We start from the raw sequence: 23,668 nt of genomic DNA on the forward strand, positions 1-23,668 counted from the left end.
TGTCAGAAGATCCTTGACTCTTGACTAGCGTGCTCTAGATCAAGTTAATTTTTTTTAATAATCTTTCCTGGTTTCTGCTGTCTGCTGTCTCATTTTTGTATCATTGAGGATCACTGCCCCCTCTTTTTTTCGCTGTGATTGTCATTCTGATGAAATGGTGTGATCTTTCCACTCTCCAAATTTTAAGCACCGCTTTTGTCTGATCTTCGCATCAGAAGCAATAATTAACCACATCTTTTCTTTACGTTTTAAAATGATATGGTCTTACCGTGTAGCTCAGACTGGCCTTGAACTCACAACCCTCTGTATCAGCCACCCACATGCTGGGCTCGAAGACATGTGCCCCCTCCTCTGGCTGCCATTTATCTTTCACTAAGAGGATAAAGGCCTTTTTCCCCTGAGCAATACAAATTGTTGGTTTGTTTGACACCAGTGCTCGCTTGGTATCCACAGACATGCAGTTGGCTCTGATTTCACACAGTATCGGGTGGTCCCTAAGTCACAGCCCTTTGTCAGTGTCGTCTCTTCTTTGTTCTATGGATTATTAATTCTAGTAAACTTGAAAGGCTAAGCAAGTTGTTGGTACTTTATCTCCTCGTCTTGGATGTTCACTTTAATGCTTATTAGAAATTTTGATTTCACATAACTACCAGAAGCCCACATGCTTCCTTCTTACACAGAGCTCATTTAGAATCAAGGTATATTGACAAATTGGTGTTTCTGTATATTCAAGGACGCTAGGAGCCGGTGAGAATATGGGGACAAACGAAAGCGGTTGTGATTGCTGAAGTTAACTGTTCTCGCTCATCTGAACTCACTTGAAACTTCCCCAACAAAAACTTGTAAAATGTTAAGAGCCAGTGTAGCCACACAGCTTTCTCTACCAGCGGCTGGCTACAGGGTGCTGGGATGTGGCTCAGGCATTGCTGCAACAGGGACTTGTATCCCTGGACAGTCTAAAAATACTAGTCTGAACCAGTGCGTGTATGTTAGAATCAATGTTACCAGAAAAGTTATGTGTGCAGCAGTCATATTCACTTCACTGACAGGTTCAAGACTTCCTCAGGCTTTAACTGTTTGGGAGACCATGTCGCAGTTTGATAGCTAAATAGTGGCCCTTAATACTACAACAGTGAATCAGATGCAATCCCTGGAGTTCCTAGTGTGTCTGAGAACCGAGACATGTGGGACAAATCACTGGGGCAGAAATTCAGGTGTCTGCGCTGCTCAGGCATGAGGGCCTGAGTTCAGATGCCCAGCACCCGTGTAAACAGCCGGATGCAATGCTGCACATCTGTAAGCCCAGTGCTGGAACTGGGTATGAAAGAGCTGGGTGTCTAAGCCCAGTGTAGGAGCTGGGTGTGTAAGCAAATGGATCCTGGCCATCAAGTCTAGTCAAATGGCGGCCCCTAGGTTAAGAGACCTTGTCTCCAAAACTAAGATGAAAGTGATACAGGAAACCATCCAAAGTCAACCTCTTACCTTCATAAGCGCATACATATATACCACAGAGACAGAGTGGGGGAGGGAGGGAGTGAAAGGGAGGAAGGGGAGGGGGAGAGATTAGATAGGTTAAGGCATAAAGTGAGGGAGGGGCTAGGTAGAAGACCCTGAGTCTATCTCTGTTACTATGACAACAAAGGTAGACAAGCAGGGCTTAGCTGATACTGTGAGAAGGGAAGGTGGGCTTAAACATATGTGAAACTCAACAGGGAAGACTGCGTTCTGGGGTAGAAGCAACATGTCCTGGCTACTTCTAAGTCCTTTAGGAGTCTCCAAGTTATCTTCCGTAAAATCTGCCATCCCTTCACATCACGTGCTTTTCTAGAAAGCTGGCCATTGCCAGCTACCCAATCCATCCCTAACTCTGTGTATAACACATGGAGATAAATACTGCACAATCATTGAACAGTAGCCCTGGATCTGAGAAGTAACAACACTCAATCTTACTTTGCCCTCAGCACTTTTCAGATGTTAGCCATTTAGTTCTACAGTAATATTGTCATGCTTGTCGTTCAAATGAGGGGACTGAGCTCTTACTACAGGAAGCACAAATCAGTGGCCAGAGCCACACAGCAGGAAGTGGCACTGGTGGGGTTTAACCCAGACAGCCTGACCCCAGAGTCCCAACAGTATTCACTGTTCACCTCTCTTGGCCTCCAGGAACTGGGCAGCTCAAGAGAGTTTATGACCGTGACGTTAGAGTGTGGCTATGCTAACGCTCCTGTGTGTCTCTCAGGTGATGCTGCTGCTGAGAAGGACTCTGAAATCACCTTAATTAGAAAGATGAGCTGTGCCAACGCTGGTCTGGTGAAAGGCAAGCAGTACTTAATCATGGGCAAAGAGGCTCTGCAGATCAAACACAATTTCAGTTTCAAGTAAGCCACCAGCATCCATAGCCCCTGGTCCCTTCTCCAAGCTGGGTGTCACTTTCTCTTGGCTACGCTCACATTCCATTTGTGCCTTAAGTTCAACCAATAATGCATTGATGAGTGTCTAGAATTCCACAGTGCCTGAAGCCTCGACCAAGAGCTGAGCCATCCAAGTGACTCAACCTGACGAGGGACTGAGACAGCGTGTCCACATCCTCTGGTCACCTGCCTGCTCCCTCGGTGTGCAAAGAGTCCTAACGGTAGAGAGAAGAATGCTTAAGTGCACACCTTATTACCTGGCCAGAGCTGGGCTTGAAGGCGGAGACGACAACTTTGTCAGGAAAGTGCTTGCTATGCAAGCATGAGGAACCCAGTTCAACAGCCAGAACCTACATTACAACAAACAAACAAAACAGGCATTCAGGACTGGAGAGATGGCTCAGTGATTGAGAGCACTGGCTGCTCTCCCAGAGGCCCCAGGTTCAATTCCCTGCACACACGTGGTGGCTTTCAACCATCTGTAACTGTAATTGCAGGGGAACTAATGCTTTTCTTTGGGCTCTGCAGGTACCAGGACCACATGTAGTGCACAAACCTTCAGTCAGACAAAACACCCACACACATAAAATAATAATAAATAAATAAACAAAAGCCAGGCATGGAGGTGCACACTTGTAATCTCACTGCTGGAGAAATGGAGACAGATGAGTCCCTGGGACTTGCAGGACAGACCAGCGCACCTACTTGGCAAGTTCTAGGCCAGTAAGAGGCTTTGTCTTAAAAAAGACAAATGTAGACAGTGTCCAAGGAACAGCACCCAAGGCTGAACTCTGGCTTCTACATATACCTGCGTGCAAGCACACACCACATTCACACATACACCACACTCACTCACACACACACACCACACTCACTCACACACATCACACCACACACACACACACACACACACACACACACACCACACTCACTCACACACACACACCACACATTCACACTCATACACACTACTCTCACACACAGCCCACATATACACTCATACACACACTACACACACACACACCACACTCACTCACACACACACACCATACATTCACACTCATACACACACTACTCTCACACACAGCCCACATATACACTCATACACACACTACACACACACACCACACTCACACACACACACACACATTCACACTCACTCACACTCACACACAGCCACACATACACTCTACACACTACACACACACACCACACTCACTCACACACACACACCACACTCACTCACACACACACATCACACACACACATTCACACTCACTCACACACACACTACACTCACTCACACACACGCCCACATATCACACTCATACACACACTACACACACACACATACACACTCATACACACACACACACACACACCATACTCACACACACACACACCATACTCACACACACACACACACACCACACTCACTCACACACACACACACCATACATTCACACTCATACACACACTACTCTCACACACAGCCCACATATACACTCACACACTACACACACACACACACCATACTCACACACACACACACACACACACACACTTGCCCACATCTGATCTCTTCCCAAGGAAGAGCTTTCCTCTGTCTGTGGCCACCATCACCAACACTGTTTCCGTTTTTCCTTGACAGGTACATCTACCCTCTGGATTCCTCCACCTGGATTGAATATTGGCCCACAGACAGTGCGTGTCCATCATGTCAAGCATTTTTAGCTAATTTGGATGAGTTTGCTGAAGACATCTTTTTAAACGGCTGTGAAAATGCCTGAGAAAATCCATCTGTGTCGCTTCCCTTGTGGACCTCTACGGTGGCACTCTCTTACTTGGAAACTTATCCTAAAATTCACGGCACTTTCTTTTTAGTAAGGCACAAGTTGAAGTTATGACTTTGTGCAATTACAGAGCTTTGTGGGGGACATGAAGACAGGTCCCCCAAGGTTATTGGACATCAGCACCAATAAACTGAACAACACTGAACACTGAGCAGTTGGGAGTGATTGTTGGGGCCAGAAAAAGAGTCGCCTGAAATGTAGCACCCTATAAAAACATAGCCTTTACTTGAAAGAAATAGCAAGGGCAGAAACTGGCCATTAACGCTTGCCTTTGCACCCAACTGTATTAAAAACTGTTACTTCACGCTGGTTCAGCTTCAGGCACACTGACAGAGGGCGGCATGGCAATAGAGAACCTGGACCCCAGAAGCCAAAGCCCAGAGCCTCCTGCTACTGAGAAGGCAGAGAGATGCTCTCTGCCAGCTCCCTCTCCCGCCCTCCCTGTGCCCTGACAGGAAAAGGCTCCACTCTCCTCCCTTCCTCTCTCTCTCAGCTCCTGTCCATTCCCCCAGCAACTCACTCTTGCCAGTAATTGCTCTACCAGAAGACAGACCCCAGTGCAAAAGCCCAGGGAAAGGAAAAACCTAGTCTCTTTTGGATCCTAAGTTTGTGCTTTATACAAGAGGTTAAATTGCAAGTGACAGTGCGTGGGGCTCATTAGCTCTTATGAAAGAGTTCTCCTAGATATCTAGATATCTGCATTTGCTCTCAGACTCGCCAGAGTATAGAGATGATTATTATCCCCATTTCACAGCTGCCAAAATGGAGGCTCCAAAGCATGAACAACTCCCCAGCCTCGTTCGAGGCGGATCAGAGATAAAAGCTCACGTGTGTCCCCCGGTCCACCCCTACACAGCCCAGGCTTGCACTGGTTGATTTACTAAGATGAAAGCAAAATGTAACCAGAGCTTTTTAGGCGTAGGCTAACCAGCCCCACTGACTTAACATAAGAAATGTGTAAATAGGTCAGTTGATGTCATGGTAACGAGAACAAAAGGCATCTGCCTTTTACCAAGTCAGTGGAACTGTCTGAACCTTCATAGCTTGCCTCATCAGTGGCAGGGACTTTTCTACTTCCAGGACTTTTTGGTGTCGATGCCAAAAAGATGCCTAGCTACACAGCATGTGACCAGGATAGCAAATGAGAGTGGAGAGGCTTCAGCTAAGCATGCCTGCATGTGGCTCCTGCCTCTTCACGCTGAGCAAAGGGTAAAGGTGCCTGCTTCCAAGGCACAAGCCTCGGAGTCGCTGGGCTTCCGTCCCCAAGGGCGGCGGCAAATGGGCCGTATCAGTGACCAGCTTCAGCCACAAATGCAGCTCTTCTGCTCCCATATCTCCCAAGAACACCTCCTTTGTCACATTCCGTGTCACTCCAAACCAGGCCAAATCCCGACTCACCCTGTACTTCTCCTTCAAGACGCTTGTACACCCGCTGTTATTTAATCATACAGAATTGCGAGCATGTGCCACCCTGAACCCACTATGAGCCGTGTGAGCAAGGTCCCATTCATCCACCTGCATTTCCAGGGCCTGGCACAATGCCCTTGGCAGGGATCCAGGAAGCTCCTGCATGCGGGTTCTCACCGACAGTCAAGAGCGTGAGCATCCAAGTTCTAGATCTGCCTTTGCCCCTCATTGGTACATTAAGCTCCCTTAATCTCTCTGATGGTTGAAAACCAAGGGACCTGGACATTCTAATCATTTCTGTCTAAAGCACTAAGAACATCTGATAAACTTACGATGAGAAACAGGAAGCAAAGCCAAATGCATGCATGCATGCAATGAGTTATGTATTTCTGTCTGTAAGTGTGAAGAGATCTGAAGGGGCTGTCCAGGGCTTTCTTGAGAAGGATGTAGGGACCTGGAGACGGGGAGGAGGCAGGAGGGTCTTCAAAGCTGAGGAAGACATATAAGCAAGTTAGCCCAGAGGTGGAGCAGAACACCAACAGTTTCCAAGTTAGAGCTCTACGAGAGAGAGTCCTGGAAAACAGGCAGAATGTCCGAGTCCTTCCTTTGCCATTGTGTGTCCAGAAGTAACTCCAAGGAAAAATATTAAGCAAAGGTCTAGATTTTTCTTAGGGAAAAGCCAATTTGACATTTAGGTGGCTGAGATGTAAGAAGTTCATCTTAGGCTAGAGAATCCAGGAAATTCCCAGAATCTGTAAATAGCTGGTAGTGATAGCATACGCTGGTGACCCCAGTGCTGGGCAGGTGGGGACAGGTGGGTTCCAGGAACTCTCTGGACAACCACCCCAGCCCATTTGATGAGTCTCAGACCTTGTCTTAAAAAGAAGGAAGAGGAAGAATGGAAGGGTGGATTCAATAAGCATATTTCTTGCTCGTCTTTGCCATGACTGGATCTGAACCTCTGTAGACCTGTCAGCCATGCCAGGTCATACGGCCCCCGTGGTAGCTGCTCAGCTCTCTTGAAATGCAAACGCAGCTGGCACTAACACACAGGGAGTGGGTATGAGTCTGCAAGATGGTTCTGGCCCTCGGTTAGCAACATATCCCTCCTTGACCATAGCAACCAGCAGGAGACTGAGAGGATATGGAAGGATATAGGAGGCAGAGGTGACCGGTGAACAGATGTGCCGAGGAAGCTCGCATCTCTGAAACCAGCAGGAAGATCACCTGATGGGATGGAAAGGACCAGCTGTGGCTCGAAAGGAAGGCAATTGTTTAGAAAAAGGGAAAGGGAGCAGACCTTGGGTTATAACGCACTGTGTCTCAGCAGGACGAGGCCACTGGAGGGAAACTGAACAGACTCGGCGGAAAGAGGCCACTGGAGGGTTTCCAGTCAGGAATTTAGAGCAAGCCAGGTCAGCCCGGGTCCTGGGACTTTCCCAGACTCATTCATGCTCCTTTCAGAGCATCTGTTGACCTCGAAGAGGAAAAACACACCCTGGGGGCCATGAGCCTTCTTGGTAAGAGAGGTTAGAAAAGACTATGGGATTTGGGCTGTGGTAGATTATCTGGGGAGACTTCAAGGAAGCAGAGCTCTGCTCTGGGCTAGACATGAAGGCAACCCTATAATGGGCATCTTGACTCTCTTCCAGTTGGTTTTTTAAAAAAAAAGTCATTGGCTCAGATTAGCCAGAAAAAGGGGATGCAGTTGTTTTTTGTGGTTTGGATGATGTTCTTGTTTTTTTCTTCTCTGCTCAAACATGATTGTAAAAGTATTCTTTTTGAAAACATTTTTATTAATTTAAATTTTTACATTCCAATCCCAGTTCCCCCTCCCTCCTCTCCTCCCATTCCCCTCACTTTCCCTCCCCACCCCACCTCTCATCTGCTCTATGGAGAGGGTGAGGCCTCCTCTAGGAAGTCTACTAAGTCTGTTCTGTCATCTCATTGAGGCCGGACCAAGGCACCTCCCCACCCCACACCCCCTGTGTCTAGGCTGAGCAAGGTAGAATGGGCTCCACTAAGTCAATTTGGGCATTGATGTTAGATCTTGGACCCACTGCCAGTGGCCTCATACATTATCCCAGTCACACCACTGTCACCTATATGAAGGGAGTCTAGTTCGGTCTTATGCAGGTTCCCCATTTGTCAGACCTGAGTCAGTGATCTCTCACTAGCTCGGGTCAGCTGATTCTGTGGGTTTCCCCATCGTGGTCTTGACTCCTTTGTTCATATTATCGCTCCTCCCTCACTTCGATTGTACTCCAGGAGCTTGGCCCTTTGGTTAGTTGTGGATTTCTGCATCTGCTTCCATCTGATTCTGGAAGAGGGTTCTAGCTTCTCTGAGTATCTGTAAAGGTACTCTTCTCGTGTCTTCTGCATTTTGTCTGGCCTCGGCCTTCTGTGACATGATACACAAAGAGCACTGTAGCTTGGCCTCAAGCACCAGGCCGCTGTCAACGTCAAGGGCTACCTTGTGTACTCTTTCAGAGCCCCTGAAAGTCCATACAGGGACCTCTCAGAAGGGAAACCCCCTCTCTCAAAAGCTGACTATTTAGTAGCCAAATCTGAAGGTTCCTGAAGACACAAAACAACTCTAGGTTAAGTTTCTGTGGGCTTTTCCTTCTCCTGAAACTCGTTATGTACGGTTAAGGTGGCAAGACTGCTTGACCAGACACGTGATCTTTAACTTGGATTGGGAGATGAAGCTGTTCCTTTATGGGGCTAGAGAGAGTTCAGTTGGTAAAATTCTTGGCTTGCAATCATGAGACCCTGAATTCGAGCCTCTAAACCTACATTTTTTTTTGGATTGGTAAAACTTGTATTGTCAGTTTTTTTCTTTTTTCCATATATTTTTTATTTTACTTTTTATGCATGTCACTTTCAGTTCCCTCTCCTCCTCTCCCACCCCCAGTCCTCTCAACCCATCACCCCCACACCACCCCCCTCCACTCCCCAGGGATTTTCAGGGTCTGTCACATCATCCTGGGAAGGGCCCAAGTTCTTCCTCATGTGTCCAGGCTGAGAGAACATCCCTCCACATGGCATGGGTTCCCAGAGTCCCTCTGTATGCCAGGAATAAATACTGCTCCACTCTCCCAGGTCCCACAGATTGCCAAGGCCTCCTCTCTGCCACCCAGGTTCGGTGGGAGGATGTCTGGATCAGTCCCATGCTGGCCCCTCAGTCATCAGTCTGGGGTCCATGTGATGCCCCTTGTTTAGGTCAGCTGCCTCTGTTGGTTTGCCAGCCTGATCTTGATTCCTTTCGTCATCACTCTTCTTTGCATCTGGGTTCCAGGAGTTCAGTTCGGTTCACAGCTGTGGGTATCTGCCTCTGCCTCCATCAGCCACTGTGTGAGAGTTCTAGGAAGGCATATAAGGTAGTCATCATTCTCACCATCATGGGAGGGCATTTAAGGTAGACTTAATGCCAGTTGGTGTCATTCCTGTAGATCTGTGAAGATCTCACTAGTGCCAGATCTCTCCTCCAACTTATAATGGCTCCCTCTTTTATGGTATCTCCCATCCGTTTCTCCTCTATTCTTATCCTGGCCCAACCTTCCTGCTCTCCCGTGTCATCCTCTCTCCTCCTCTTCTCTCCCTCTCTTTCTCCCACCTCCTTCTACCCTCCCCTTCTCCCCCCTCCCCAATCTAATTAGGAGATCGCATCCCATAACCCTTCTCCGGGTTATCATGCATATCGCTCTTAGGGTCCTCCCTGCACCCCAGACTCTCTGGCGGTGGGATTGTGGACTGGCAATGCCCTCCTACATGTCTAAAATCCATATATGAGTGAGTATATACCATGCTTCTCTTTTTGTGACTAGGTTACCTCACTCAGGATGGTTTCTTCCAGTGCCATCCATTTGCCTGTAAATTTCAAGATTCCATTTTTTTCTGCTGAGTAGTACTCCATTGTGTAAATGTACCACATTTTCTCTATCCACTCTTCAGGTGAGGGGCATGTTCTTTCCAGGTTCTGGCAATTACAAACAATGCTGCTATGAACATAGTTGAGCAGATGTCCTTATTGTATGAGGGTACCCTACATTTTTTTAACCAGTTGAGCTGACTTGTCCTTATAACCCCAATGCTACTCAACAGGTAGATCATGGAGGGCTCGCTGACTGGTCATCATCCTAGACAGCTTAGCAAGTTTCAGGGCAGTGAGAAACTCTGTCTCAAATTTTTCAAAAGGTGGACACCACACACAGGTGCTCACATGTACACACACACACACACACACACACACACACACACAATTAGATGAATGAATAGAATATTCTTTTTTAGATTTTAATTATTTAACTTTATTTTATGTGCATTGGTGTGAAAGTATCAGATCCTCTGGAAATGGAGTTGCAGACAGTCATGAGCTGCCATGTGGGTTCTGGGAATTGAACCCAGGTCCTCTGGAAGAGCAGCCAGTGCTCTTAACCACTAAGCCATCTCTCCAGCCCCCATGAATAGAATATTCTTTAATACTTCTAACCCAGATAAGACAGAAGAAGAAATGAGTGGAGATAATGGGAGGAGAGGAGCAGAGAGAGGAGGGAGGGGAGAGAGGGGGTTTGGTTTTAAGACAAGGGGAAGGTTTTATTTCTAAGAACCTCCAGGATCTTCACAGCTCACAGGGGTGTCCCCCGGGGATGTGTTGTCGGAAACAAATCTGCTTCTTGGAACATAATGTTTATTCCCTCATTGTTTCCATCATTATGAGCAGACATGGGGGTGTGATATCATGAGTTATGTAGTCCTAAAATGTCCAAACCACAAGCAAGAGTCCACCCCATGCCATCTGCTGTTTTCCCTGGGACAGCAGGCCCAGCAGAGCCACCACCTGCGGCCTATGGTGCTGAGAAGCTCGAGGCCTGGACACAAGCCAAGGCCTCTGACTGGGCCACTACTCCTCTACAGGCAAACAGGCAAACAGAAAGCATAGAGAAACCCGTCTGTGAATGAGCATACTTACAGTTATAAACTGTTAACATCCAAGACTTCCCCCCAGAAGGACAAGATCTCCTGAGAAAATTGGGAGCCTGGGGGGAAGGGGAGGGAGAGAGGATAAGGAGGAAGGGAGAAGGAGGGGAAGGAGAACATGAGGGATCGGGAAGGTTGAGTTGGGGGAAGAATAGAGAAAAAGGCCAAGAAAAGAGATACCTTAATAGAGGGAGCCATTATGGGATTAAAGAGAAATCTGGCACTAAGGAAATCTATAGGAATCCACAAGGATGACCACAACTAAGAATCTAAGCAATAGTGGTAGCTGATGGAAACAGAAACAGAGACTCACAGCTATGGAGAAGTGATGAGTAAAGGGGTTAAGACCATGCTGGAGAAACCCACAGAAACAGCTGACCTGAGCAAGTTGGAGCTCACAGACTCCAATCTGACAGCTGGGGAACCAGCATAGGAAGGACCGAACCAGGCCCCCTGAACACGGGTGTCAGTTAGGAGGCCTGGGCAGTCTATGGGGCCTCTGGCAGTGGAACCAATATTTATCCCGAGTGCACCAGTGGAATTTGGGAGCCCATTCCCTATGGAGGGATACTCTCTCAGTCTAGATACACAGGGAAGGCCTAAGTCCTGCCCCAAATAATATGACAGACTTTGATGATCCCCATCGGAGGCCTCACCCTCCCTGAGGAGGAGTGAATGGGGGTAGGATGGGAGGTTGGTAGGGGGAATAGGAGGACAGGAGGGAGAGGGAACTGGGATGGGTATGTAAGATAAGATTGTCTTTAATTTAAATAAAAATTAATTTAAAAAAATATTTCCCCCGGAAGTCATGTGACCCCCACTTCATGGGTAGCACACCACAACAGAGTCAGAGTCTCAGCACTAGCTCTGCTTTCCTCTGTTGGTGGCCTGAGAGGTCCTCCCACCAGCTCCATGACAGAAACAGTAACAGAGAAGACGGGGGTGTTTCTTCGGAAATAGTATGAAGAAGTGAGATACTGAACCATGAGTCAGAAAAGCATCCTCAAAAGCCCAGCCCGGAGGAACCCTGATTCTACTGCTGAGTAACTTCTGCTTATCTGTGTGGAGCCACCCTGATTTGTTACCCTGGGAAAGTTCTAGAACCACACCCATAAAGTGAAAGTGACATCCTTAACCCTGCAGGCTGCAAAGATTAGAAACTCCTCGTGTGGCAGCCACACGGCAGTGGCCACGGCCAACTGCCAGGCTTTATGTCCTCTCCGTGCCTCCCTTCTCTCTTTGGAAAAGAGGCGCCAGGTCATGCAGGCCCTGCTTACAGATCTGTTGCAGGGATGGAGCAGACCGAGGGGATGAGAAGGGCTGGAGAGACGGTTCAGCAATCAGGAGCACTGGCCCCAGATCCAGGGCGTCTGATGCCCTCTTCTATGATGCCCTCTTCTAACCTCTGTGGGCATCAGACATTCATACATGTAAAATAAATAAGTAAAGCTTTGAAAGAAAAGAAAGTGTAGAGCATTTCAATTGTAGAACAAAGGCAGGCAGGCAGACGGTCTTCACTCCTTTGCATGTTGCTACTGAGAAATATCCCACCAAAGTGGCTTAGGGAGAAGGGTGGGCTCTGCAGAGCTCACAGTTCCAAAGAGACCCCCGTCTCCACAGTGGGGAAGCGTGGCAGCAGGAGAGAGAGGTGGGCTGGTCACGCTGCGTGGGCAGTTAGGAAGCAGAAAGAGAACAGGAAGTGGGAGCGAGCTACAAAAACGTCACGGCCCGTCCCCCAGTGATGCATTTCTTCCTGTAAGTCTCCACTCCTTAAAGACCCCACCCCCTTTCCACACAGCACGGCCTGGGAAGGATAAGTACACAGACATGGGAGCCTATGGGGCTTCACATCCAAACTACCCACAGCATCTTCCTGCTGAGATGCTACGGAGACTACACCGTGCTTTTAAAGGTTTACAGGGCTAGAGGTATGGTGTCGTCTTAGGGTTTCTATTGCTGTGAAGAGACAGCATGACCACTGCAACTCTTATAAAGGGAAACACTTAGCTGGGGCTGTATATTAGTCAAGGTTCTCCAGAGTCACAGAGCTTACAAATTATCTCTCTCATATATATATATATATAGAATTTATTGGAATTACTTATAAGCTGCAGTCCCACAATTGCTAGCTGTGAATGGAAAGTCCAAGAATCTATAGTTGCTCGGTCCCATGAGGCTGGGTGTCTCAGCTGGTCTTCTGTGGATACTGGAGTCCCAAGGACAAAGGTTCTAAGGCCAGTGAAGAAACAGGGGTGCTGACGAGGCAAAGGCAGGCGGGTGAAGAATGAACAATCCCTCCATCATGCATTGTCCTTATGTAGGCTCCCGCAGAAGGTGTGGCCCTGATTAAAGGTGTGCCTCCCACCTCAAGGATCACAGGCTGGCTTACAGTTCAGAGGTTTAGTCCGTTATCATCATGGTGGGGAGCATGGCGGTGCACAGGCAGACGTGGTGCTGGAGGGGTAGCTGAGAGTCCTACATCTGGATTAGCAGGCAGCAGGAAGAGAGAGACACACACTGGACTTGGCTTGCGCATTTGAAACCTCAAAGCCAACCCCCAGTGACACACTTCCTTTTATGAGGCCACACCCACTCCAACAAGGTGGCACCTCCTAATGGTACCACTCCCTGTGGGCCTGGGGTAGCGGGCATTTTCAGTGGACAAAGCATTTGCCACACAAGCATGAGGACCTGAGTTCAGATCTCCCCCAAAACCACAAAAAAACAGGCAGACAGGAGGCCACCTGTACTCCTAGCACTTGGAAGACAGAGACAGGCGTTTTCCATGGCAAGCTGGCTAGCTAGAATCACTAAGACTTGAACTTTGATTTCAACTGAGAGACCCTACCTCAATAAATAAAACAGAAAGTCACTGAGGACGACACCCAGCATCAACCTTAGGCCTCCACAATCAGATACACATACACACATGTGCATATATATCCACAGTATACATGCATGTACACTACACACAGATACACACAAAACTGATAATAGGAGAAATGCCACTGTTTTAAAAATAACCTTCCACACCACTGGTTTCCCTGTTAGCACTTCTTCATTTAGTCAATGCAGCTGTGTCCTTGGCTCAGTGCCCCTCAAGAACACACCCCTTGTCTGGCAACATCCATGTCACATAGGAGCTTGTTAAGAGTACAGTGTCTCAGACCCAGCCATAGTCACTGGAAACCTGCATTTTAACAAGTCTCCAGGAATATTATGGGACATCAACGCTAAGGAGGACTGTTGGCTCTTATTCTGTGGGGCCTGACTGGACTGCAACTTTTACCTCTACATAGTGCCATGCCCGAAAGATGCAGCATGGACCATGCGAAATACGGGGCTATTGTGCTAGTTTTAACTGTCAACTTCACACAATCTAGAATCTCCTGGGAAGACAGCTGGATTGAGGAATTACCTAGATCACATGGCCTGTGGGCGTGCCTGTGGGGCGTTGTCCTGATTGTTTATTGACACAGAGAGGTCCAGCCCTTCATGGGTGGCACCATCGTTCCCTAGGCGGAGTCCCAGAACTGTGTAAGAGTGATTAAAACCGGGCCGGGCAGTGGTGGCGCACGCCTTTAATCCCAGCACTCGGGAGGCAGAGGCAGGTGGATCTCTGAGTTCGAGGCCGGGCTGGACCGATAGCCTCCGAAACAATACAGAGAAGCCCTGTCTCGTAAAAACCAAAAAAAAAAAAAAAAAAAAAAAGAGTGATTAAAACCAGTAGCAGCATGGGCACATCTGTGGACCTCTGCTCTTGGCTGTGCATCCGACACTCTGCCCTGACTGCCTTGCAATCACAGGCTACAACCTGGAACTGTCAGCTAAACAAGCCCCTTCCTCCCCTAAGTTATGCATTCTTGGGGTATTGTATCAAGTCAACAGAAAGGAAAGTAGACCAGCTTCCAGAAGCAATAGATACCGAGGACGTGGTGGATGAAACCAGGCATTTCTTGGCAGCCACCGTTCAGCAGAATGGCATCCTGTGCAGAGGCCCATCACAGGGAGGGGCACGGGAGAGCGTGCACATCCAGTGTCCACACACGCAGTGGCTACAGAGAGGCTCACCTAGACTAAGGCAGCGCAGAGGGAGAGGGCCTCCTGTGGAGCATCCCTGGCTTGAGGCCCTGAGCAAATCGTTCACACAACATCAGGTCAGGAGTTGGTTGTCACAGAACTGTCAACACAGCATGTGGATGAGGAATCCTCAACCTGGAGACACCAGGGTCCCCAGAAGAAGAGGGCTGGAAGCCTGATGCCCAGCTGCCCTCTGTGCTGATGGCCAAGTGGCACATGCTCTTAGCCTCGAGACCAACAGGACAGAAGCAAACACCCCCAGCTAGAAGATTCATTTCACCATGTAAAGCAAACACAATCCCTACAACAAGCAAACAGAACTCATTGCACATACTCATGAATCTACATTGTCCCTTACTGCCTGCAAGAGCACATTCAGAGGGAAGAGAGAGCCCCGTTTCTGCCTTTTACTGAAGCCTTGGGCATCTTGTGACTATTCTGATCAGCCTTAGGAAGCAGGAAGTTCCATGGTTATATATGCCAGCAGATACCATTCAAAAGGAAGACGCCAGACTTCATTTAAAACGTCACCCTTGCACAGGTGGATTCCTGTAGCTGGAGCATAGATTTCAGCGGGTACTTTTGTCCTCAGGGCCTCCCTTCTCCATTTCTAACTGGCTCCTTTGTTGTTAATTATGGTGATAAATTTTAACTATGTGACATGCAATTTAATGCCTCAGCCTCTTCTGCCTGAGCTCCAATAGCACTGAGTGTAATCAGATTCTTCTGCTGCCCTGACTGGAGCTAGGGAGATGGGTAGGAAGGAGAGGTAGGTGCGAGCTCCGACCTCTTACTTGACCAAAGCTTTGCAAGATGACTCCCAAGGGCTTTGTTCTGGTTGCGTGGGCTTGTTCATGGGGTTTTCAGACATCTCCCTACACCAGTCTCTACAAGTTCTTGTGTTTGTGTAAATGAGACAAGTGAAGAGACCAAAAGTAAACAGAAAAGAGTCTTAGGTTCCTTCCTGCCGGAGGTTGGAGACTCCTGGACAGGACAGTGGCAGGGGACTAGGGAGGGCAGCCATCCTCACTGAAGCGTGTTTGGCATTACCTTGCATGTTAACCAGGACCCATCAAGATGAAAAAACAAACCCCAAACCTTCCAGGACCTGCTTTCTTTTCGGGACAACTGCAAAGTAGAACTGAGGATCTACAAGGACATCTAACCCTGATACCACTTCTCTGTAAGGGACATTGGTACCAGTGCTGGTTTCAGGACCTGACTCCCTCCTGAAGCCCCGGCTCCAAAGGCTGATGTGGGGAGCCCCTCCGGGACTGGGAACGCCACCCGCTACAGAGTCACAGTCAGGGGACTTCCATTTCTGAGATGAGCACTGTGGTGTGTTCCGTCTCAGACTCCACACCAGGCCCCACAGAATTCAGATGTGGAGCCAAAGGGGAATCCCAAGAGACAAGAAAAGACAACAGTGGGGTTGGGTTCAAATCCCAGGACTTCTCTTTTCCTTTTCGAATCTCAAGATCTTTTCACCTTAATCTTTAAATTGAAAATAAGACTACCCACCTCAAGAGGCCACTTGGGAAGTAGGTTAAAATGACAGAGTTTTGCAGGTGTAATTAGCAGTGGGAGGTACCCAGAAACAACCCCCCCCTTTCACCTGTTACCTGGGATGGGCATTGAAGAACACCTTGAGTTAGGCAATGTCCCCAATTCAGGGCCCCTAGGTGGAGTAGAGGACTTTTAGTCAGAACTCGGAGAATTATTTCTTCTTTTGGTTTTAATAAGCACACACACACACGTCCACCTACTGGTAGCACACATTGGCACATACTTAGAAGAGCACACGTGCACCAGTATCACCCTCTCAGGCATCCTCAGACTTGGTTTCCCTGTTTGAGTATTCATTCCCGCAAGAGCCCACACGGTGAGGAGGATGGTGCCCAGCAGAGGGCACTCCAACTGTAACCTCCAGGCCAAGGTCCTGGAGAAAGGCAAAAGGCCAAGGAAATTTCAGTGGAAAAAAAAAAAATAGAGGAACGATTCCAAGTTTATGAAAACCAGACTTTGAAAACTAAAACTGCTGGTTTGTCTCCCGGGTTACAGAAAAAGAATGCCACAGCCGCACCGAGATTTCCAGGAAACTCTTGGTGAAGGCTGGGCAAGGCTGGCAGAGGGGCTGGGGAAGCCAAACTTAGACTCTGATGCCCTCGACGGGAGAGATGAGGGCAGTGACGTGTATGTCGGAGCGTGTATGTGCCCACACTTTTGGGCATGAGGGGTTATGTATGTTTATGTGTGCCGTGTGTGAAACTGTTATTTATTGAATGATTTCTATGTTCTGCTGGGGAAAATAATCAAATAAAAAGCATCTTGCAACTCAGGTGGCTTAGCAAACTAGCAGGCAATCTCAGCGTGGGTGTCGGGAGGCAGCTTGAGTGCACTGGCGGGCCCTGGCTTTGTAGTCAGATGACCTGTATTCTGGCCCAGCCAGCTAGCTGCATGACTTTGGCAATTTTTCCTTGGCATTCACTCCTCTTAGATGGGAAATGTATGAATTAAGGCCTGCCCTGGGAGATAGCACGCATGCGTCAGTTTTCAGTGTGTCGTTAAGGCCTGCCCTGGGAGATAGCACGCATGCGTCAGTTTTCAGTGTGTTGTGGTCAGAGGCTCCAAATCAACCTAAGCAGACACAAGAGGTTACCATAAGGCAAGGTTTAACGCAGGGCAGGAGAAAAGAAGGGGGAAGGAAAGGGGGCTGACCCATCAGGGCCACAGAACCGACTCAGGAACTGAACCGCAACCACAAACGCCAGCTGCAGCAAGGGTTTAAGCACAAAACTCACAAACATGTGTTGCCAAACTACGGCTGCAGTTTTCACCAATCAGGATTTAGAAATCGGGGCTTCCTCGAATGTTCCATCATTGTCAACCCACGTACGATGCAAGCCTTTCAGTCCCACGAATCAGACTCATTTGTCCTTTCTGTTGTTAGGGGCAGCCATTATGTTTCTAGAGAACTAAAGACGCCTAACGACTATGTCTAGCTTACGGAGGAGGTGGGTCAGCCACAGCAGAGTCCTCAGCTCCCCTGGGGCTTGGGAACCTGCACTTGGTCTCACCCTGCAGGTAAAATGGCGTCTGAAGTCAAAATGGCAGTGCTCAGGCCAAGGTGCTCCCTTCAGTGATGGCCCCTATCATATAACACATCTGGTACACGCAGAGAAGGAACACACCCTGGGTGAGCGGCATGTTCGCACCTTCACTCAGGACATGCTTATGGAATGCCAGGCTAGACCAGAGGTCTCACACAGAAAGAAGTGTGGAGAAGGGGTTTCGTTGTTGTTTGTTTTGTTTTGGCTTTTGCTCATGGTGTATTTTTTGTTTTGTTTTGTTTTTTTTCGAGACAGGGTTTCTCTGTGGCTTTGGAGGCTGTCCTGGAACTCACTTTGTAGACCAGGCTGGCCTTGAACTCACAGAGATCCGCCTGCCTCTGCCTCCCGAGTGCTGGGATTAAAGGCGTGCGCCACCAACGCCCGGCTCATGGTGTATTTTTAAAATCAAGGTTATTTCACAGAAAAATACAGATTTCCAGTTTCCTTTGGAGCACACTGCAGACATTAGCATATGTGTGCCTGCATGCCATGACGTCTGCTTGTGAATAGATGTGTCCTTCCCAGGAGCACTCTCGTTGCTGGCTGGTTTCCAGGGCAGTCCTTGGAGGGGATCCACGGCAGCTCAGGAGTGCTTGTGAGCAGACATGTTCTCTGGGAAGGAGGAGGGCAGGGCCAGGATCTGGCCTTCCCATAAGCTCTCCTCCCAACAGAGGCCAGAGAGCATCTGCTGCCCACCATGGAGGCCTACGGCTATGAGTCAGACATGAGTTACAGAAAGCAGTAACTAGGAACCGAGGGTTCTGTTGGTAAAATGCTTGTCATGTTAGCATAAGGTCCCGAGTTTGGATCCTCAGGACCAACATTAAGAGCTGGGCACAATAGCAGGCATCTCTAATGCTGCTACCCGGCAATGTCAACAAGTGATGTGCTGGCCACAGCCAAATCCGTGAGCTCCAGGCTCAGTGAGAGATCTCCTCTCAAAACAAGAGTAATTGTGGCCTCACCGAACACCAGCCTCAGGCCTCCACAGGCTCATGTGTGCTCCCACACATACATGCACATATGTACATATGGATGCATACAAGCAGATATGCACACACACACACACACAATTGCAAAAATAGGTCTGAAACAGGGTATATGATGGTCTCCCCAGAAACTATTTAGAATTCTCTCACAAATAGTCTGTTAAATACATTTTTGGAAGCCCACAAATAAGAGATACATGAATTATGTTTTGCAAGTGTCACTGGGTCCTCTTAGGATGACAAATCCATCCCTGTTGATAAATATTAACTGAGCCCCACTGCATGCAAGAGGAAGGCTGGGAGGGGGTATACAGGGGCCTTCAGAGACATACCCGCCCTGCCCCTTGGCCCTCAGGAAACTGTGTGTATTGCAGAGACATTCTGGGGAAAAAGGTAAGGAACCAGACCGTGCAAGCTGGGTTTTCTCCCTGGGCTCCTGGTTCCCCTGTGTAAGACAAAGAGGTCAGGAAGGTTGAGCACTTTCACAGCCCCCCACTCCGGTTTTGGATTCTTTGAAAAGCAAAGGCAGCTGCCCTGCTCCTCAGCCTGCATCCTGATCCTGAGTCTTGGCTTGTGCTGGGAATTCATCTAGCTTGAGCCGTGAGAAGAATCCATCAGAGGAAGGTTTGCGTGAGCTTCCCTCAGATTAAAAAAAAAAGTATAAGTCTGTAGCTCAAAAAAGGTAGGCCTTTAGAACCTTCTTACCATGTCCTGGTACTATTGCTGGCCCAGTATAGACAGCAAACCCCTAAACAGGTGGGTTGCACCCCTGTCCTGGCCACAAGGTTTGGACGATGAAGAATGTGTTGAGAAACTTCTCCCACTCTTTAGGGGGACGCCAGCACCAGGATGGGAGAGCTTTCCCCATTCCTGCAGGGAGGGCAGAGGCAGCTGTCCAGGTCTCTGAGAAACAGCCCTCCTCACACCTGTGTGATTCCTGATAGACCCCAGCTGTGAGGCCATCTGTGGGCATTTTATTCAGCAGGGTTGTTAGAGGCCAGAAGACCCAGCTTTAATCTGGACCACACTTCTAGTGGCGCCTGTATAAAGACATGGAAGAAAAAAGCAATCCCCCCCCCCCCCGTCGTCTGTCTCTCTCTCTGTCTCTCTCTCTCTCTGTCTCTCTCTCTCTCCCATCTCTCTCCTCTCTCTCCTCTCACTATCTCATCTCTCTCTCCCCCTTTCACTCTCCCCTCTCACCCCTCACTTTTCTTTCCTGGCTCGTCCCTCTCTCTTCTCCCCTCTCCTCTCTCTCCTGTCTCTCTTGTCTCCACCCTCTCTCCCCTTCCCCTCTCCCCCTCTCTCTGCTCTGTCTCTCCTCTATCATCTCTCCTCTCTCTCTCCCATCTCATTTCTCTCCTCTCTCTCCCGCTCTTTACCTCTCTTTCCTCTCTCCCCGTCTCCTCTTCTCCTCCTTTCTCTAACCTCTCTCTAATGCCTCTCTTGTGGGCTCCTCTCTCACACCCCTCTCTCCTCTCTCTTTCCTCAATCTCTCCCCTCTCCATCTCCCCTCTCTCTCCCCTCTCTCACATTTTCTCTCTCCATCTGTCTCCCTCTCTCTCCCTTCTCTCCCCTCCCCCCTCCCTCCCTCTCTAGCGAGTCCATTCCTTCACTCAACTAGAGCCTACTTCTTTAGGATTCTGGTGTATACTGAAGACAATCTAAGCGCCCAGCCTTGTGAATTAACAACCACTGCATCTTGGACTCCCCATTGGTAGACTGCCATTGTTGTGCTAGCTGGACCACAGCCCATAAGCCATTTTAATAAATCCCCTTTCTCTATATATAGATTCATTCTATCTGTTCTGTTCCTCTAGATCAGTGGTCCTCCACCTTCCTCAAGCCGCGACCCTTTAATACACTTCCTCATGTTGTGGCGAACTCCAATCATAAAATTATTTTCATTGCTACTTTGTAATGGTAATTTTGCTACCGTTATTAGCTGCAGTGTAAATATCTGTGCTTTCTGATGGTGACGGGTCATTTGACTCCCAGTGGGATCACAGCGCCCTGGTTGAGAAGCCTGCTCTACAGAAGCCTGGTTAATAACCTTGTCTTCTTCCCCAGGACCATCGGGCTGCATTGTCTTCCACCAGATGCCAGCTTGGCTTGGTCTAGACCATTGTCCCTTTCTTCCGCACTAGCCAGCAGCCAGGAAAGACACGCCTGCAGTTAGTATGGGACAGTGACTAGGAGGCCCCTGCTCCCATCCCTCCCATGGGGGAGAGAGAGCCTTGATTTCCACAGCCCATGGATGGGTTGGCACTCTGCAAAGACAGACTCAGAACAAGGCACATGGGTGGCAGAGAAGGCAAAGAGAAGTGGATTGGGTCACGTCCTTCCCCGCTGCGGGCATCTCAGGGTTGTCTTCTGCACCGTGCCATCTGCTCCTGGAGCCAATGGCCTTTCCACGACATCCACTTTGCCTTCAGAGTGCCCAGTCAGCGGCCACCTGGGAAACCGCAGGGAGCCAGTGCTTAGAACCCAGAGAACATCGAGGTGCCTGGGCACTGTCTAACTCAGAGTCTGGCTCTGTAGAGACAGGGAGAGTCACCAGACACAGACTCTGCCTTCAACAAACCCAGACTTTTTTTTTAAGTGTTTTACTAGAACATTGCCTCTAACTTTACAACACCCAAAGGGCAACATCAAAGACAAACCTAATGTTTTCTAATGATGACTACATTATCCTTAACTGCTGTTTCCTCGAGTAAAGCATTTATTTACTCTTGTCTGTGCATGTGCACACACACACACAGCCACGCGTACCCACACGCACACACCCCGCAATGGCAAACACGAAGATCAAGCGACATCCTGCTCTGGCTGGTTCTCATTTTCCACCATGTAACTACCATCAAACTCGGTTTGCCACGCATGGTGGCAAGCCTTCGCCCATGGAGCCAGCTCCCTGGCCCTGAAGTAAATGTTTTTTACGAGCAGTCTGTTAGTCACTGAGGGAAGAAGGGTGCGCAGGTGTCTAAGCCTGAGTGAACTGGAAAACACCACTGGTTACTTCTGTAGCAACTCAGTCATGAACTCCAGGACACAGGAGAAAGTGTTGGGCGGGGAAGGGTGAGCGGCTGGGGCAGCGGAGGCAGGCCCGCCACACAGATTCCCTTCCACATCCGACCCGAGAACGTCTAATGCCATGCGCTATTTTCAGATTGTGTTTCAGTGGGGGCCTAGAACCAGGATCAAGGTGGGGACAACAGGAGCAGCCCACGGACAGGCTCCTGGCCCTGCTTACTCTCTCTCCTCCCATCTGCTCTGTGTCTGTGGGCTCCCGTAGAGTGTGTGTGGAAACAAGGTCTTCTGCAACGTTTGGAGAGTCCAGTGTGTTTCGTATGATTTCTAAGGTGAACCCAGCTTTTCCTTTAGGCCACCAAACAGCTCCCAAATCATGGCACAGAGACTTGTTATTAGTTCTGAATGCTTGGCCTAGCTTAGGCATGTTTCTGGCTAGCTCTGTTAGCTTAAATTACTGTTTCTGTTTGTCTGCCTTTTGCCCTGGGGTTACCACCTTTCTTACTTCTGGATCTCACTTTCACTGCTTCCCTCTGGCTGCCTGGCTTCTTGCCCTGGGCATCTCCCTCCTCCACCTCCTCCTCCTCCTCCTCTTCTCCCTCCTCCTATTCCTCCTCCTCCTCCCCCTCCTCCTCTTGCTCTTCTTAGCCTAGATTTCTCCTCTTATTTATTCTCTCCGCCTGGCAGTCCTGCCTGCCTTTTCTCCTGCCTAGCTATTGGCTGTTCAGCTTTTTATTAGATCAATCAGGTGCCTTGTGCAGGCAAGGTGAAACATCTTTATATAATTAAACAAATGCATCAGAAACAAATGTAACACACCTTTACACGGTTAAAGTAACATTCTGCAGCACAAATAAGTATAACACATCTTTGCCTACTTAAAATAGTATTCTACAATATTAAGGTCAACTTCTGCCTTAAAAAAAATTAATTCTAGCTGGCCAGTGGTGGCTCATGCCTTTAATCCCAACACTTGGAAGGCAGAGGCAGGTGGATCTCTGTGAGTTTCGGAGCCAGCCTGGTCTACAGAGTGAGTTCCAGGACAGCCAGGGCCACACAGAGAGAAACCCTGTCTCAAGGAAAGAAAATTCTATAAACTAGTAGTTCAGTCGGTAAAGTGCTTACGAACATACTTGGGCACCTAAATCCAATCCCCAGGAGCCACACCAAAAACACTGTCTGGTGCTGTGCACGTGTATGTCAGAGCTGGAATAGGAGGGAAGGCAGATCCTGGGGTCTTGCTCACAGCCAGCCTAGCTTAACCCTCCAACCCCAGGTCCCACTGAGAGATCCTGTCTATAAAACAAGATGGACGGGCACCTCCTGGAGGATGAGACCCAAAGCTGACCTCTGACCCCCACTCACACCCACACCCGCACACACGTGATATACAGACACATGTCATATACAGAGAGCTACTGCACCTACATTGCAACGTAGGCGCTCATTTCATTTATGCCTCCCTTCCCAGAAAACAGCCTCACTTAATCGGCAGCTCACTGCGGAGCGACTGAACAGGTCTGAGCGAGGGAGGGGATGACACACAGTGCTTTCTGTCCCAGCCCTCATCAGCTAGGACCTCCTCAGTTTTCAGCGGTTTCCCACCCTGGGGTTAGGCCACAGCTCTTACTCCAACAGGTCAGACGCTGGAAGCAGTCCTAGCGTGTTCGTCAGTGTCCTATACTGTTCAGCGTACAGCGGCTCACACCCTGTTAGCTACCCAGAATCCCCCCTGGCGTTCAGGCCTGAGCTGCTTCGCAGGTGCCACCAACTGTAAAGGCTGTGGAGCCAGGCCCCTTCCAGGTCAAAGG

General features: G+C 48.9%; 1 protein-coding gene across 1 annotated transcript in view; it reads left to right on the forward strand.

The window, feature by feature from the left end:
- Positions 1-4,409, forward strand: part of LOC101837460 (complement C5) — an 87,860-nt gene extending 83,451 nt beyond the window's left edge. Inside the window, exons 40-41 of the mRNA XM_040735652.1 lie at positions 2,240-2,378; positions 4,063-4,409. Of these exons, the coding sequence (XP_040591586.1) occupies positions 2,240-2,378; positions 4,063-4,201 (278 nt within the window). The 3' untranslated portion in view covers positions 4,202-4,409. The remainder of the gene's footprint in view (positions 1-2,239; positions 2,379-4,062) is intronic.
- The last annotated feature ends 19,259 nt before the right edge of the window (positions 4,410-23,668 follow it).

Source organism: Mesocricetus auratus, unplaced genomic scaffold (genome assembly GCF_017639785.1).
Source record: "Mesocricetus auratus isolate SY011 unplaced genomic scaffold, BCM_Maur_2.0 Super-Scaffold_100047, whole genome shotgun sequence".
NCBI classification, from domain to species: domain Eukaryota; kingdom Metazoa; phylum Chordata; class Mammalia; order Rodentia; family Cricetidae; genus Mesocricetus; species Mesocricetus auratus.